The sequence below is a fragment of the Mauremys reevesii genome, linkage group 1 (assembly GCF_016161935.1).
Source record: "Mauremys reevesii isolate NIE-2019 linkage group 1, ASM1616193v1, whole genome shotgun sequence".
Lineage (NCBI taxonomy): Eukaryota > Metazoa > Chordata > Testudines > Geoemydidae > Mauremys > Mauremys reevesii.
In genome coordinates this window covers 274,242,443-274,261,286 of record NC_052623.1, presented here as the reverse complement: position 1 = coordinate 274,261,286, position 18,844 = coordinate 274,242,443, and the positions used below count along the sequence as shown (strand labels likewise).

General features: G+C 42.7%; 1 protein-coding gene across 8 annotated transcripts in view; it reads right to left on the bottom strand.

Annotated features, from left to right (window-relative positions):
* Positions 1-12,864, bottom strand: part of AGBL3 (AGBL carboxypeptidase 3) — a 61,773-nt gene extending 48,909 nt beyond the window's left edge. For 4 of the 8 annotated variants that reach the window (XM_039519342.1, XM_039519339.1, XM_039519344.1 and 1 more), the window contains exons 1-6: positions 12,840-12,864; positions 11,062-11,164; positions 7,727-7,787; positions 6,147-6,329; positions 3,164-3,271; positions 261-399 (exon numbers count right to left, since the gene is read on the bottom strand). In XM_039519342.1, the coding sequence (XP_039375276.1) occupies positions 261-399; positions 3,164-3,271; positions 6,147-6,329; positions 7,727-7,787; positions 11,062-11,148 (578 nt within the window). In that variant the 5' untranslated portion in view covers positions 11,149-11,164; positions 12,840-12,864. The remainder of the gene's footprint in view (positions 1-260; positions 400-3,163; positions 3,272-6,146; positions 6,330-7,726; positions 7,788-11,061; positions 11,165-12,839) is intronic. The other 4 variants (XM_039519337.1, XM_039519343.1, XM_039519341.1 and 1 more) reach the window with 3 other exon arrangements.
* Between the last annotated feature and the right edge of the window lie 5,980 nt (positions 12,865-18,844).

Genomic DNA, 18,844 nt, shown 5'->3' with positions numbered 1-18,844 from the left:
CACTGCAACACCAGTAGTACATAGTCCTTGCCCAGACCCTTTGTACAGAAGTGAATTTCACCTATAGATAATATTTAATGCCATGGAACAGTTATGAGATTGTTCCATTTGAAGTCCACATGAAAATATTCTTAGGGCTTATTCTGTTAGTGTAATTCAGGGTGCAGGCCCCAGCATCACCCAGGGTACTTACAAAGGCATATTTGACTGCAGCTGGTGTCTATGCTACCTCATCAAAGAGGAAAAGATCATAAACCTACACTTTGACCACCTTTTGCAGATTCCCACTCTCAAAACGTGCTTCAAAGCTCAAAGTGTTGTCCCAATCTTGAGCGATGACCTGCTTTGAGGGGTAGCTACCTCCTACTCGAGAATACACAAAACAGGATTCCTCGTTAGCTAGTGAAAGGAGCAGAACATACATATTATTCAGTTGTTAATGATTTCCAGCAATGCCTAAAACCTTTTACAGGAATTACACACTTGATTTTCAGGGCATATCTAGGGTAAATTCTCAAAGGAGTCATGCAAAGTTTTAGCTACTCCTTCCCAATGCTTTTCAATCCACCACATGGCTAAAACATCACCATTATGCTTTGAAAACTTACATGATTAATATTTGTTGCTATTACTGTAAAGCTCCCTTTTTACTTATAAATAGTCTCTGTATTAAATTTATCTTGTTTCCAAGTGACAAGCTAATGCATTAACCCACCAGTTCCCAAACTGTGGTCACCGATGGGAGAACTTACTGTTCACATACTTTTAATTTGTCTCCTTTATTGCAGCTGCAAAATCAGATTAAAAGAAACTAAAATGTTTCCATTATTACTTTTTATGTATGCAATTGCTGTAGTTGTCACAGGGATGTTATACAATCATGAACTAGAAAGGAGATGGTCTGTGCTATCATGACTTGAAGGAGTGAGGTCCATGAGACAATTTCTCTGTTAAGTTATGATCCATGCTATAACAACATATTAGCAACGGATTAGGTACCTAGGGAGATGGTGGAATCTCCATCCTTAGAGGTTTTTAAGGCCTGGCTTGATAAAGCCCTGGCTGGGGTGACTTAGTTGGTGTTGGTCCTGCTTTGAGCAGGGGGTTGGAGTAGACGACCTCCTGAAGTCTCTTCCAACCCTAATCTTCTATGATTCTAACATTTTAAACCCCTGCATCAATCCATCTCACTACTTATTCTTCGGTTCCCCTCCTAAAACCTATTGTGCACTGTTTCTGGCAAAAGAATAGTTACTATATGCAAGAGATGACTGGGTGTATTGAAATCCTAAGATCCTGATTCAGCAAAGCACTTAAGCATATGTTTAATACCCATTGACTTTAATGTAAAGCACATGCTGAAGTGTTCAGAACTTGAGCCTAAATTAAGTGGTTCCTATACAATATAAAGCACCTTGAGATTTCCCTTGATGGAAAGTGCTATACACACTTAGAGTTTTATAACACCTGCCCCCTACTTCTATTATTGTTACTGGGAGCTATGCACAAAAATCCATTAATCATTATAAAGACTTTACATTTAAATAAGGCCTGTCATCCCAACGCACATTACAGACATAGACTGATATACAAAATATATAAACAATATTGCTTCATTCACTGCTCAAACACTGCTCTGTCCAGACTGAAATGCACACAGAACACTAGGTGAGTGAGGCAGGAAATGATAAATACAATTTCCAAACTGTAGGTGGAATTTTAATTAAGCAGAATGTAATTATCCAAGTGGGTATTTGGCCAGGACAGCAGGATTAAAACACCCATCTCTTGTGAAAGGTGCCATGGGTCTTTAACAACTTAATCCCCAAGACCCATACACTCTTTGCAGCATGGTTTGTATGCAGCAATAAAGAATTCAGGGGTTAATGACTATAACTGGTTGAGATCTTGGTTTCACATAACATCCAAAAGAAGGTGCTTTCAGCAACAGAGCTCCCCTAACGCTATTGTGGTTCAGAAGAGAATCAGAAAACAGAGTAATACCAGATGAATCAAAAGTACCACTGCCAGCAGCAATTAGCTATTCCCTTAGAGATCTGAAGTTAAATAGTCCCCCAATCTGACTCTGTTTAACTTAAGAGAGTTGACAAGGTCATAGTATAAGTGATAAGTTGCAAACAAGATACTGAGTCTCTTGCCAACATGTACCTCTAGTTTTATCCCTGCAATTATGGAAGAAAATCATTTTTAAACTTTCATACTCTCTTTTCTCAAATATTATGAAAACATCACTAGAAAGAGATTAATTAACAAACTAGTTTCAGGCTATTTCCCACTGATGTTCAGAAACTGCCTGACTGCATTTTTAAGGTTGTTAATAACAAAGGTTAAGATTTTGTCTCGGTTATTTTAAGTAAAAGTCACAGACAGGTCATGGGCAATAAACAAAAATTCACAGGAGCCCTGACCTGTCTGTGACTTTTACAAATAATGTGGCAGGGGAGAAAGAATGACACCTGGATCTAAATGGGGGGAACTGACAGCCCCTGCCCCACTGCCATGAGGGAGCACAGCCCTGGCACACAGCAGTGGCTCTGCCCCCAGCCGAAGCTGCAAGGGGTGGGCACACAGCATCAGCTCTGGCTACAGCAGCAGGGGACGGAGGGGGGGTGCATAGTCCCAGCTTCAGCTGAAGGAGCCGGGGCTGGGAGGGCAGGCACACAGCCCCAGCTGAAGCCGCGATAGGAAGCAGGGGCGTGCAGCCCCGGCTGAAGCCGCGGGTTGGAAAAGAACAGCCACGGATCCTGCTGCAGCTCCGAGGAGGGCGCACAGCCCCTGCTCCAGCTATAGCCATGGGTCCAGGATGCACAGCCCTGGCTCCACCTCCACCGCTGACAGCTGAAGCCAAAGTCATGGAAGTCCGGTAAAGTTACAGAATCTGTGAGTTCCCTGATCTCTGTGATTAAATCATATCCTTATTAATAACATAAGCAGAACCCCTGGATGGGGAGAGAGCTCTAATTTATTTCTATATCTTCAGATATAGGAACTTATCCAAAACTCATTAAGTCAATAGGAGTCTCTCCTATGATTTTAAATTGGCTATGAATCAGGCCCCCCAAAAATAAAAGAAACCCAGTCAATCAAAATGGGTGCCAAAATTACATGCACCTTGAAATAACATTTCACAATGTGCTCTCACCTTCATCTGCTAAATAAACCACTGTCCCTTCTCTGGGGTATTGGTACAGTGGTTCGAGCTCCAGGCCTGTTGGTTGGTACAGTGGCTCAGGCTCACGGGGAATCCAGTCTGAGAAAGAAGAGACAGAGAGAGCTAAACTACAAAGGGTGTCCACCACAAATGAAGGCTCTGAAAGCTGCTCCTTGAATCTTCTCCCTGCTTGCCAGGCAGCAACTTCAAAATGGTTTGTGGTAGGAATAAGTGAATCATGCCTTTTGGAAGATCAGAGTTTTTCTTAGGTTTATACAAGGGTTTTATCAGCTCATTCTTTACCTTGATAATTTGCCTTTAAAAACATCATCTGAGTGGATGTCATGTTTTGGGGTGCAATTCAGACCAGTAAGAAGTTGTGTCACTGCCTGACCTGTAACCGGGGGTGCCTTAAATGTTCTGCTGCTGTGGCTCAGAGCCCAGACACCAACAGTCAAAATGGTTACAAGCAAATAAAAGTAAAATATGCTTTCTAGTGGCTAAGGGCTTTCTACTCTATTGGCTTTAGTGGAATTACGCTTGATTTACAGTGGTGTAACTGAAATGAGAATTGAGCACTCAGTTCAGGCTATAGTTAATCAGTACTGGCTGCAGAGAACAAATAGTACAGAAATCTATCTTGTGACTCATGACTGTATGCCATCACCATTAATCTGATCTTGTGAATGAAAACCAGGTTGAAAAATTTCATGTCTCTGGTAGAAATCCAATGATGTGGCATAGTGCTACATTATTACCATGGTTAAGAATTTTTATTTTTATTTTATTTTTATTTTTAACATACTGTCCGTGAGAGGTATTAGACAGACAGCCCTGAAAGCTGAAATCCCTATTTACAATGTTAACTTCTGCCTTGCCAACATGCCTGAAAAAGTGATCTGCAGAGGGGGAAAAAATGGCCTTGTGCCCTTTATTCCTCCTTTATGATGTATACAGGGGACCAAATTATTAACAACAACAAACAAGTAAGAGGGCCAGAAAAAGGCCACCATCGCTAAACAACAGTGTAAAGAGGCAGTTAAAAGAAAAAAGGCATCCTTTTAAAATTGAAAGTCTAAACCTAGTGAGGAAAATAGAAAAGAGCATAAACTTTGGCAAGTCAAGTGTGAAGGTATAATTAGGCAGGTCAAGAAAGAATCTGAACAGCAACTGTCTAAAACCACAAAAACTAACAGCAATTTTTTTTAACTACATCAGAAGCAGGAAGCCTGACAAATATCAGTGTGTCCATTGGACAATCAAGGTGCTGAAGGAACACTCAAGGGAAAAAAGGCTGTTCTGCAGAAGCTAAATAAATTATTTGCATCAGTCTTAACTGCAGAGGATGTGAGGGAGTTTTCTACACCTGATTTCAGAGTGGTAGCCGTGCTAGTCTGTATCAGCAAAAAGAACGAGGAGTACTTGTGACACCTTAGAGACTAACAAATTTATTTGGGCATAAGCTTTCCTGAGACATTCTTTTTAGATGACACATCTGAGGAACCTCAGATGTACCTCCACTAACAAAACAGTTAGAGACTTACTTTTGCTTTTTAAATTAAACTTTATGATTCTGGAAAACAAGCAGGCAGCATGAAAAAGGTGCTGTACCATGCTGTATCACATTCTCCCACCATTTACCAGATGAATCTGAGTTCTGGTCATGACTGAAAAACTAGTGAAGTTATAACATCACTAGAGACAAGAGAATGAAAACTGGGAAAATATTTTTAGTAACTTTGTTTAAAACATTACTTTTTGTTTGGTTTTGACACCTATTTATCTCTAATTTCTAACGAGTGCTTGGGAGAAACATAGCTTTTGTTAAAAAGTGGACATCCTCATCCCTTCAATTAAATTGTGAAGGCTCGAAATATACAATCATGGGATCCCCAAGAAAATCTTTAGTTAACCCAAGGAAGATCAGACTTGATTTTTCTTACACACACACACACACACACACACACACACACACACACACACACACACACACACACACACACACACTTCTAGAATTTAATCTAGCATAAAAAAGTAAAATGGGGCATAAATCTAATTTTTAAAATAACTTTTGCAGGTCTCCTTTAACTCTGACCCACAGAACCAAGTCTAGGGGCAAGAATGAAATTCTGACACTTTCCTTTGTTCTAGCTATTAGACTACATGTTCTCTTGCAAGCCTTCTGTACAAAGAGAAGACTCCATTCTCTCAACATCTCCAGTGGCACTCAACTCATTTCATTTTCTGGTGTGCTTTTTGTTCTCCCTGAACACACTTACTCAAGGCTGATCTTAGGTGTCAAGATAGATGCTGTTTATATTAAAATCCACATGAACAGCAATTTGATAATTACATTTTTATAATACAGTTGTTAGTACATGTGAAATGACACACTCTCTGCATAAGAGAGACAAGATGGTGAGGTATTATCTTTTATTGGACCAACTTCTTGTTGGTGAGAGAGACAACTTTTGAGCTTACAAGGAGCTCTTCTTCATCTCTCTGAAAGCCCACAAGCTTGTCTCTCTCACCAACAGAAGTTGGCCCAATAAAAGATACCTCACTCACCTTGTCACTCTAGTATCCTGGGACCAACACAGTTATTACAACACTAGATTCTCTGTATGACTGTTTCCAAAAATATAATTTTATTTATATGCTCAATTTTGACAACAAGTGTGTCTCTACTAAGTGGGTGATGGCAACCCAATCCTATACTACTCAAGTCAGCAGGAGTTTGATCACTGACTTTAAGGGGAACAGAATCAGGGCCATCAACAGTTCAATCTCACCTCAGAAAAGCACATGATCTCCACATGATTGCTCCCAAACCACAGTGAATTTTATCAATAAAGCACAGGGACTGGCAAGAAAAGTTCTTAATAGTATCCCATTAGCTTTGACAAAGATTAATTTGTAAAAATTATGAAGAGTTAAGTATTAGTATTATTAATGACCAATATTTAGGACTTACCAATGTGCTCAATTCTGTCCCTGATGACCTCACATTGGTGTGGCCAACGTATTAAGCTCAGGTGACCTGCAGGGGATATGCCATAAAGATTGCGAGGCTCACGAAGCCGGGGTACCCATCTCCCAGAGTTATATGACAAGACAATCTGTTTTGTCCGTGGGAAAAGCTGATCACAAATGGAATCTATGTGAAAATGAAAAAATACACTAGTCTCTTCAGTCCTTCAAGTGACAGTATTCAAAGCCAATTGGTCTGAAACTAATGGATACTCCAGTACACCAGAATGGTTTCATGAATTTACTGTCATCCCACTGAAAAAAGGATCAATGCTGCATGCTATAAATCACCCTGAATTTAAAAAGCTGAGTTAAATGGACAGTGAATTATATCTATCACAAAATAAACCAAGTATTCTGCTATAAGTAATAAATAGGATAAATATTTCAAGCCAGGGCCTTTCATTTGAGTCTTTGTAGATCTGTATTAGCAGCTTTTAACAAAGTTAGAAAGGATTTATTTCATGTAATCTGGAGCAAATCTCTTAGTTATAATTGTTAGGTGTGTTGAATGCAGGGGGAACAGGGGCACAACCAGAATTTTCCTAAGGAGCAGGGCTCAGGTAAGGTCACATGCCAAGTAACAGAGGTCACATTCTGAGAAGTTCACATCTGTATATGGGGTTCCTCACCTCATATTGCCGCATGGCACATGTATGTCCTCACTAAGTCGCCATCTCTCCTTCTGGAGAGGGCCCAGAAGAGGTGGACGAAATAGCATGAGGAGATGGCATTCAGGGCTCTAGGAAATAGGAAGCTGGGTCTGGGGGTGGGAAGGGAGGTGGATGAGGAGTTCTGGCTGGTCTCTCTCACCTGGGTCCGAGACTTGGACCCAGGGAAGAAGCAGAGAATGAAGCTGTCAATAACTGGCCAGTGCAGGGCCATGAGCACCTCCAGGATGCCACAGACCCAGAAAACAAGGCCGCCATCTTCTCATACTGTCTCCTCCATCTCTTCCACTTCTGGACCCACTCTGGAAGGAGAAATGGCAGTTTGACGAGGACTTTCATAGGAATTTGTTGTAATGCCTGTGGGCAAGGGTGAGTTAGGTCCTCGACTCATGGGCCCCTCTCTTATTGCACCCCTGGAGGGAATTTTATCCTTTCAAAGTGTTCAGTTTGTTCTTGCTTACTACTTTCTCTGGGTCTGCTTTGTTGTCAGCGCAACAAATAGAGACTGGGGTAATGCCTTTTCATCTCTGGGGACCTGGGTTCAAATCTAGATTACGTCTAGAGCATGTAGAAAAGAAATTAGTTTAGCTGTCTCATTTTCATTCCTAGTGGATAAATGTTCACATCCTGAAGCCACCACACAATTTGGTAAAAACAATAGTTTCTGATCAAAGGAATGCAGCACATTATGACTGAGGTGCATTAACTGAACAACTGCGTGAGGAAGCATATATAGCTTTTGCTCAGACTACACTTGGCTCTTTTTTCACTCGCATGAGCACTAACATCGCTTCTTATCCTCCCTTGTGACCTTGCAGTGAAAGTGTATGGGAATAAATGGAGGGGTTCTAACCTGTGAAAAATGCACACTGCTCAAGATCTTCTGCCACAAATGGGTTAAAGGGATCTTCATCCTAAAAATAAGACAACAGGATAGGCTCCTCTTATTTCTATTTAACCAAAAGGAAGCAGCAATAGTGTCCGTTCTGGTACATGTTCTAGAAGGATAAGTGGTTTTCAACAGTGAGATTACTTACTTGTTCATTATTATTATGAAGACAGTATATCATAATGCAAACATTTCAATGGTGGGGGAGAGGAGGACATGCCACTAAGGGAATAAGTTTCAACAAGCATTGCAAATACGAGGAACTGACCACTCTCTGCATAATTGATTGGCTTCCTTTTGGCCAATTACCTTGACAAATGAGCATGACTGAACATATTTTGCAGGAAATCTGAACAGAGCAGATGCCAACTCCAACCGCCCAGATAAACTATAGGAGACTAGAAGCAGGGCCGCGATCGCGATCTGCGGCAATTCAGCGGGAGGTCCTTTGCTCTGAGTGGGAGTGAGGGACCCTCTGCCGTATTGTCACCAAATACCTGGACCTGCCGCCCCTCTCCGGAGTGGCCGCTCCAAGCACCTGCTTGCTAAGCTGGTGCCTGGAGCCGGCCCTGACTAGAAGGCTCAGAGGATTGGTAAAGGGATATTTAGTCTTCTCTCTTTGTTAACCAATTTGAAGTCACAGTTATAGCAGAAGTAACTGAAAGTTGTTGTTATTAATGGCTGTTCAGAGGTCTATGAAAAATGAATTTGACAAGTGTCTATATCACAAAAATTCCCAATTCCACACTTGGCATTTTTGTTGCCAGTTTCAGTAGACAGGCCAAAGTTTAAAAGAGCCATGGAGAGCAAATTACTGTTTTGACCCTAAAGGTGATTTTGCCAGGTCAAGGTTGGAACACGCTGGCAAGGCAATATGAAGGAGTATGAACTGCTGCTGCTGCCTGTCCTGTACATTTTCACTTAATACAGTACTTAGTCTCTAGGACTGTCAGAATGGCACCCCTACCATTAATATCACATTTATGTAAAAAAAAGACCTTCTTTCCTGAAATACCATGGAACATTTCTAACTCCAAAACTGTTTCACAGCTGCAGCAGGAAATTCTGATTAATTTGTGGACACTATTTACATTAATATTTTAAATATAGTTATGAGCTGAGTTAAACTCTGCTATGGACTGAGATAAAACCTCATTGGAATTAATAAGTATGAACATGCCCTTCATTTAAGTTGTCTGTAAGGAACAGATAAGGGGTGACACCCAAAACAAGGCATAATGGAGTTTGCACAGAAACTAGCACCATGTGGGCAGAGTATGCCTCTCACTGGCTATTGCATGTGTGTGCCTGTGGTGAAAAAGACAAGCTGGAGTGCAGACAAGAAACTGAGAAAGACTCAGAGGTAGAGCAAGAAAGCCAAGCATCAGCCTGTGGCCCTGGCAGAAGGCTAGAAAAAAGGTTTTGAGGTGGGGATGCTGGCAGAATGAAACTTGGGCCTGGAAGCTCAGAAACTACTCCTTTTGGTTTTGGTTCTTCCTGCCTTTGCAGAACTTTGCACATACCTTGCAAATAAACAAGACTGCATCAAAGAAAATACCAGACTATCATCAATTTTTACTCCCAACTGGAACAACCTACAACACCCCGAACTTTGACTAGCTGCTTGGATCAAAAAGTAACAATACATGGTTTCTGAGAATTTACCTAGAACAAAAAAATATGATGACAAGATTTTCAGAAATGACTAAATGTTAATTTCAATTTTTGGGTGCCCAACTGAAAACACCTTATAGGGCTTGATTTTCAGATGATTGGTGCTGAGCACTTTTCAAAAATCAGGATCCTTTACTGTGTCTCAAATTAGGTACCCGAAAATTGAGACATTCAAAATCAGTAGTCACTTTAACATCTTGGTCCCAAATCATTATTATTGGGTTAACCCAACAGCAACCTAGTAGAGTTACAGAGTGGTAGCCGTGTTAGTCTGTATCAGCAAAAAGAACGAGGAGTACTTGTGGCACCTTAGAGACTAACAAATTTATTTGAGCATAAGGTTTCGTGGGTTAAAACCCACAAAAGCTTATGCTCAAATAAATTTGTTAGTCTCTGTCTGCATGCATCCGATGAAGTGGGTTTTAGCCAACGAAACCTTTTGCTCAAATAAATTTATTAGTCTCTAGGGGGTGCCACAGGTACTCCTCGTTCTTTTTGCTAGTAGAGTTAGTTCTCTGTATTGGCATGTGGGAGTCCTTGCTTTGATTCCATCATGCTTCCTCAGATAGTGGAGCTAGAAATACTGTGGAGGAGTGAATTCACAATCCCCACCCCCATGGAGAGCAGGGTAGGAGGAAGGGTTTTACATTACTCAACAATGTAAAACCATACTGTTCTGAACAGTATCAGTGGTGAGCTCAAAGGGGGTTCCATCTAGTTCTGTGCTAAATGAGTGGTTTAAAAACTAGGGTCTATGGATCAACAATGGTCCACAAAACACTTGTTGGTAGCTGTGGAGAGCTGGCTAGTTACCTGGTGTTGTCTCTCCTCTTGCTTTTGGCTGCTAAGCCATTTTAAAATAAGTTAAAACTACATCAGTGTGTACATATTATTTTTTCCACAAAAACAACTGATGTAGTTGCCCCAAGGATGTTAATCACAAATGTGAGAGGAGGTGTGCATGAGACAATGTCTCAAAGATTCAATCCACCCTATAAAAAAGTTTGAGAAAAGCATGAGAAAATATAAGATAGGAGGGAAAAGACAAACCTCTGGGCTCCCTCAGAGATGAAGAGAAGAGGAAGCAATTACTATCAGCATTATCACATACATCTCTCAGTTTTATTGATATGCCATGACATCACTTCACTACATGTTTGCAGTTTGGACATAATACAAAATAATGCTGTAGTGGAAAATAGTTGAGAAACCAATCAGACCCCTGTGTAGACCTCAATCCCTGCATGAAGTTTGCTGTAGGACTGGGGACTGTATTTTTACTTTGTGCATCTGATAGCACTTTGTGTATACTCAGTTGCACTGGCAATTTTTCCCTGTTTGAACAGGATAGTGGAGAGAAAAATATTTTAAAAGTAGGAAAATGTGGTTATAAACCCACACAAACTGACAGAGAAACTCAGAGGAAGGTGTCATACCTGAAATTACTTTTAACTCTTTTTTTTAAAAGTGGCTAGGTTTCCAGATCACAGGGCCTCTTTAAAGTGGGGAACTGGAATCAGATATCATAAAGTTTGCATAGAAAGCAAATCATATTATACTGATGGGTAAATTCTAAATAAATAAATAGATACATACAAAAGGATGAAGGCCAAAGGGAGACATACCGAATTGTATTCATCACTTATTATGCGATTTATCAGCTGCTTATCCTTGTCTGAATCTTCTGACATAATCTTCAGAAATGTGAACATTAAATTGTTCTGCAGACTGTGAAATACATTACAATTTCAAAATGACGTTTTTTACACTTTTTCTACAACTGATTTCTACACAAATAAAAGGGCAGCAAGGGTGGGATTCTTCCTGAAATCTCTGTCTTCTATGAAAATATTTCTTTACAGTGACAAACAATTAGGCATTATGCCACCAGAGAGGTAGTCAAAATGCCATCACTAGCTGCATTCAAGGAAAGATTAAAACAAACACTAGAGGAAACCATAAAAGGAGACTCTTTTGAAAAGAGACCGGAATGGATTATAACTAGATCTCCTGGAAGATATTTGGGATGGTATTTACATTAACCTTTTCTCTAAATATTTCCCAATGTTGCTAATACCAGCACAGCTCCTGCTGTGATAGCAATGGAGATAAAGCTAGAGGGTAGGACTGGAATGTAGGCATCAGCAGATTTCCATGCCAGAGAATTCTCTAGGGCACTTTTCTCACAGACCCCTTGATAAAGGGAGGAGATGTGGTTGTAGAAGGGAGATATGCCACATCATACTGTGCTCTAACTATTCTGCTGGCCCTAAGAGGGGCACTGCAACAAAGCAGACCTAGGCTGCTCTGACTTATGGCAGGGACTCAAAAGGTCTGATTGCTTCCAGAAACTGGAGCAAACGGTAAAGGTGATGCACAGCCATCTTTGCCTCTGCACTGAACAGAATGTAGCTTGGCTGCTGCTCGGAATCTAGGCCTCTATTTGATTCTCTTTCCCTGTGAAAAGATTCAGCTTTTGCAAAGTAGCAGTAGATTTAAACTGGCATAATTCTTGTTATTTTCACTGTTGTCCCCCAGGGTTCTGAACAGCAGCATGAAACAGAACAATTTTCTCTATTTTACTTGGTTGCTGTTTGGCAAAGTTACCAGCAGAAGTGAAGGCCTTGGAGCAGTGTTCTGCTGCCGAGTAAGATGATTAATGGTTTACATGTGGAAGGATTTTGTTTTCTTTGTGCTAGAAGCTTCAACTTCCAAAAGTGAAATAATAAATTCTGCACAAATTAATAGTTTAGGTCCCAGTCATCACCAGGGGTATCTAGGCAAGTGTGTTTTTCAGACTCTCTCTACATAACTCAGCAGGTTAACAGGGAGACGGAAGTTCACGGAGGGGAAGCAGGCTTAATTTGTGCCTCTTAGTCTCTGTCCACCTCAGATGCCCTGGCACAGGCTTTCTTCAGCAGCTGGCCAGACACTGGCTGGCTTGTCCCATATGACATGTCTGACTCTCTCTCAGGGACTGGGGGCCGTTCTCCTGGAAATCCCACCCCATCCTGTCCAGGCCCCATTCTACCTCCATTACACCATCCACAGCATCCCCAACTGACACTCACACCAATACCCCCATTCACCCCTCCCCAACTCACCTCTCCCCCACTCACACCAACACACCCATTCACCCCACCCCCACTCATTCTGCCACACACCCCTCTCCCACTCACACCAACACCCCCATACACCCCTTCCCCACTCACCTCTCCCCCACTCACACCAACACCCCATACACCCCTCCCCACACCTCTCCCCACTCACACCAACACCCCCATACACCCCTCCCCCACCCATCCTGCCACACACCCACTCACACCCCCTCCCCTCGCCTCCCACTTACCCCTCCCCCTCTATGCTAAAGCAGGCTCCGGGCCCCTGACCGCGCATACCGTACCTGAGCCCCGCCCCAGCCCCGCCCCCTCTGGGCACGCCCCGCCCCGGGCCCAGGCGCGGAGCCCAAAGGGGCGGAAATCCCGCCCATGAGCGGCCACCCGGTTGCCTTAGCAACCGAGTTCCCCGCCAGTCTCGCGAGAATTCTGCCCGCTCCCCCCCCCCCGCGATGAGCCCCGCCCCGCGGTATAGGCGCAGAGCCCACGTGGCGGGGGCGAGCGGGGTGAATAGTTCCCGGGTCCCTTCCCGCAGCGCTTGGCCCGCAACGTCCCCCTTTGCCAGGGACCCGCCCCCCTGCAGCTGCCCTGATAGGAAGGAAGCCGGGCTGGGTGGGGGAGCTACCGTCAGCCCCCAGGTTGCGAGGCTGCCTCCAGTTCATACCACTGGCAAACCCGAACAAAGTTGGGGTGTTTCTGGCTTGTGAACCGTCGGGTTTTGCAGCTTCCTTCTGCCCAGCTGTGGCTAGACACTTGCTTTAAATGATTCCCGCTACAAAGCAAGAAAGGGGGGGAGTCTCATGTAATCCCCGGGACTCCAGAAGCTGGAGCTTTATGATGCAAGAGTTGGCAACTCTGACACTAGTCTAGGCTGGGATTCTTGGCAAATCTCCCAATACTGCACTGCATGGCCTCCGGTGCAGCTACCCTGATGGGTATTGATGGTGGGAGGGCGAGCATCAGTGAAGATAGCTCTCCAGTGGAAAAAGCAGAGATGCAAATAGTGAGAGATTTTCCTGTAAATTGATCGTTCAAATGCTGCAGACACAACCTCAGAGGGCTAGTCACCCTAGATCAAAATTTTCATGTGGTTCCAGTTGGTTATTAAGCATTTAAAAAACTAGTATTGAAATATAACCTGGAAGAACCAACTAAAATGTTTCAACTAAGGTTTCCATTTGAGTGATCAGAGACTGTCCTTGTTTCTCTAGAGCTGAGGTCTCAGAGTCATGGGGAATTGAGATTATTTAGGTGAGGCAGTGCACAAAGCAGCATGACCTAATGGCTAGAGTGTTGGACTAGAATTCAGGAGACTTGAGTTCTGTTTCTGGATTGGCCACTAGCCTGCTGCGTGACTTTGAACAAGTCACTTGACCTCAGCCTCAGTGTTCTGATCTGTGAAGTGGGGATAATGATATGGACCAAGGGTAGCCACCTGTGCACTCCTGGAATACAGGACATTCTAGTACAGCTGGGAATGGTGTGGGCTTGCCCTCACTGGCATGACCTTGCCTGCAAGGTGCATGTGATTTCAGACCACATGGGGGATGCACTTTTGAAGAGCGTGCTGCTCCTCCTGTACTGATGTGGTGTGTGCAAGGTCATGCTGGTGGAGTGACACACTCTTCAGAATGTCATCTCCCCCTTATACCAGATAAAACAACATCCAATTTTGTCTCGGTGCCAGATGGGACAAGCCTTAAAAAGCAGGACTGCCTAGTTCAGTGGTGCCCAACCTTGTTACACAGGAGAGCCACAAAACTAAGAACAACCTTGTGTGGGCCAAACAGATTCTACATATTTTAATAAGATTTAAAATCACCTGTATTGATTTATATTTTAAGTTCAGCTTGTTTCATATGTAATTAGGTTTTTTCTACGTACGGGTATTGTTTATTTACACACTTGTGTGACCTAAAATGATGTAAACATGATGACAAAAAACTAATGAATTGCCCGTTAGTATATTGTGTTGAAGTAGGCCCCAGGCCTTACTAATTGCTCCGGTGAGCCCTGTATGGCCCATGGGCTGTAGGTTGGGCACACCAGGTCTAGTTTAAAAACAGTTGCATGGCCTGCCTAGACAACAGACAAAATGCTTTGAAATCTACTGAAGAAGGGAGCTGTATAAGAGCTAGTGTTAAGGCTGTAAGAAAGTTGTGATTTTTTTTGGTTCAAAAGTTGCAGCCACAGTTTGTTTAAGCTGCAGTTTTGGAGCGGTCAGTTCAAGTACCACAAAAGGTAGTGTGCAGGGGAGCAGGTGTATGTAGGCAGCTGTGGGGAGATAGGACCTAAACTTTTGTTTTGTAACTGACTAGATGTTGAGTTGGCAGCAGGGTCCTTTACCCTCCTATGGGGCTGGATACCCTTCTCCCCCAATTCTGTGTCTGGCTCTCTCCTCTGTATCCCCTTTCCTCCCCTCTGGCAAAGCACCAATGAAGGACAAACTCACCAGTGCTGCCCCAGGGTTGGGGCTGGCTTGCTGGGTACTTGCAGTGCTTGGGACAGACTCCGCCTGCGGCACCATGCTGGGGCCTTGCTGACTCCCCTCCCCACTTATGGCTGGGCTCTGGGGTCTCTCCCTGCTCATCCTGCTCCTGGGTAGCCAGGTGGCCCAGTGAGCCAGAGGTGGGGGAGCCTGGCCCTGACCTGCACAGTTCCCGGGCCCTCTCCTTGTCTGCCTCCACCCCCACTCCCACCACAAGTGCCAGGGCACAATGCCACTTACTCAGATTTGGCCCAGATGCCCCTCCACATAACAGAGGGATGTCTGGGACAAATTGGAGCAAATGGCAATGCAGAAAAGTTGCAGAGTGTGTGGAAAGTTGCAGTTTTCCCAACAAAATTGCAGCCCACCATTTTCTTTCAGCCTTATTTATACTGCCTTTGCTGCTTCTGTATTGTGTATGGAAGACAGCAGTTTCCAAGGGCTGTAAATCCAACACTTCACAAGAGTCAAGTTCACAGTACAATAAAAGGAGTAACATACATTGCTATCAAAGTAAATATAATCAAGTAAACCTTGCCCCTAAATCCTGCAAATAAATATTAATTAACCACCATCTCCTCCTCGCTTCACATGCTATTAAATAGGGTTAAAAGTAATTTACCTTAAATGCTGATTTTTCTTGTGGGTCCCTCAGGATTATTCCTTTAAACTTCAGTTGTTTAAAACAATGCCATTGAAATGTTGATGTTACTGAAGGGTTAATAATTACAGATTAGTAAATACAAGTGAGTTTGGGTATGTGGAAGACTGAGAAGTCACTTTTTTAAAAGAGTAGCCTTCCTTTTATGCTGCGTGCTTTGTAAACTTTTGAGCCCTAGATAAATAATAGATTCTGTTGGCTTTCTTGCCTTGCTAATGAGAAGGCAGCATGATGAAAGACATCCCCAATCTATTGTTGCAGGCAACTGTCAGGGATCTAAGAGTGGCAGTGAAGAAGGGCAAGGAATGATATAAACAAAGAAATTAAGAGTGAAAGTCCACCTAGGTCCCCCCCCACTCCGCAAAAGTACATTGACATACAGGAGAAATGGCGCAGTATTATGAAGCAATCATTCTTTCAGGTTAATGAAATGGAACAGACTAAGTGATGAAATTATAAAGAGACAGAAAGAGGCTGAGCATGACTTGCATTTGGATATTAATTTTTATTCCTGTAGGATTTGTCTAACCCAGCACTTGCTATGTAAATTACCACAGAGTGGAAATTTAGGTTCCTCTTATTAGTATAGTATGTTTATGTTGTGACTTCGAAAGGATCCTGTTTCTCACTGCTGAGTCATTACAGCGGGGGTGGGGGTTCATATAACTGTTGACTTGCTGAGTGTGGCAATACATGGCAAATTAGACACAGAACATGTGTCAGGCCTCTTCCTTTCTTAGGACAGAGAATTCAGAAAAGGGGGGCCTATAAATGATGCACCATAAGAACAGAAATCTCTAGCTTATGATTTTTCTGTACTTGCCTGATGTCAGATAACACTGGTCTACAATTTTTGAGAAGTCATCTGCTATTTATTATGTATTTTGATGTGCTGAATTCAAATATGACAATTAAAACAACTGATTGGCTACTGTTTCTAAGATATTTAAGTTTTTACATTTTATGTCTATGTATATTGTGTAGATAGTAGAGTTTTAATCATAAATTGTAAACCTAGGTCTTTTCATGTGTTTATGGTTGCTTTACATGATAATATTTCACCTGTCCTGTTTATGTAACACTTTAAAAATCAGCAAAAGGGTTATCTAACTAAAATTTATTGTGAAACAAAAGGCAAAAAACTATTATGTACATAGTTTAGTCCTATTCAGTGTCTACTCGGCGCTTCTTGGCTTGTCTCTTGTATTCATTAAATGGAGCATCTCTTGTCACTGTCCAGCAATAGTCTGCAAGCATTGATGGGCTCCATTTGCCCTGATAGTGTTTCTCCATTGTTGCAATTTCCTGGTGAAATTGCTCGCCATGCTCGTTGCTCACTGCTCCGCAGTTCGGTGGAAAAAAATCTAGATGAGAATGCAAAAAATGTAACTTTAGTGACATGTTGCAACCAAGGCTTTTGTATGCCTTGAGGAGGTTTTCCACCAACAACCTGTAGTTGTCTGCCTTGTTGTTTCCGAGAAAATTTATTGCCACTAACTGGAAGGCTTTCCATGCTGTCTTTTCCTTGCCACGCAGTGCATGGTCAAATGCATCATCTCGAAGAAGTTCACGAATCTGAGGACCAACAAAGACACTTTCCTTTATCTTAGCTTCACTTAACCTTGGAAATTTTCCACGGAGGTACTTGAAAGCTGCTTGTGTTTTGTCAATGGCCTTGACAAAGTTCTTCATCAGACCCAGCTTGATGTGTAAGGGTGGTAACAAAAGCTTCCTTGATTCAACAAGTGGTGGATGGTGAACACTTTTCCTCCCACGCTCCAATGACTGTCAGAGTGGCCAATCTTTCTTGAAGTAGTGGGAATCTCTTGCACGACTATCCCATTCGCAGAGAAAACAGCAGTACTTTGTGTATCCAGTCTACAGACCAAGCAAGAGAGCAACAACCTTCAAATTGCCACAAAGCTGCCACTGATGTTGGTCATAGTTTATGCACCTCAAAAGTTGTTTCATGTTGTCATAGGTTTCCTTCATATGGACTGCATGACCAACTGGAATTGATGGCAAAACATTGCCATTATGCAGTAAAACAGCTTTAAGACTCGTCTTCGATGAATCAATGAACAGTCTCCACTCATCTGGATTGTGAACGATGTTGAGGGCTGCCATCACACCATCGATGTTGTTGCAGGCTACAAGATCACCTTCCATGAAGAAGAATGGGATCAAGATCCTTTTGACGGTCACGGAACATGGAAACCCTGACATCACCTGCCAGGAGATTCCACTGCTGTAGTCTGGAGCCCAACAGCTCTGCCTTACTCTTGGGTAGTTCCAAATCCCTGACAAGGTCATTCAGTTCACCTTGTGTTATGAGGTGTGGTTCAGAGGAGGAGGATGGGAGAAAATGTGGGTCCTGTGACATTGATGGTTCAGGACCAGAAGTTTCATCCTCTTCCTCTTCCTCGTCTGACTCAAGTGGGAATGATTTTGGTGCATCAGGAACCGGCAGTCCTTCTCCGTGGGGTACTGGGCGTATAGCTGATGGAATGTTTGGATAATGCACAGTCCACTTTTTCTTCTTTGACACACCTTTCCCAACTGGAGGCACCATGCAGAAGTAACAATTGCTGGTATGATCTGTTGGCTCTCTCCAAATCATTGGCACTGCAAAAGGCATAGATTTCCTTTTCCTGTTCAACCACTGGCGAAGATTTGTTGCACAAGTGTTGCAGCATATGTGTGGGGCCCACCTCTTGTCCGATCTTCAATTTTGCAGCCAAAATAAAGGTGATAGGCTTTCTTAACCATAGTGGTTATACTGCGCTTTTGTGATGCAAAAGTCACTTCACCACAAACATATCAGATGTTATCTGCACTGTTCACACAAGTACGAGGCATCTCTGCTCACTTTGGCTAAACAGAAATGTGTCCCTTTGCAAAATCAAACACTGACAAATAAGAGAGCACAACACTGTATGATTTCTAGAACTGATATGGGGCAATTTGTTCAGCAGAGTGATGTAAGCTTCGTTATGATTGCATCATCCATGACTTCTAGGAATAACATGATGCAATTCATATCATGTATGACGCAATACCAGCTTCAGATTGCACCATTCATTGTTTTGCCTAAAAAGCAAGTACTGTCCAAACCCAGTCATAGATTTATTCATAGATCCAGT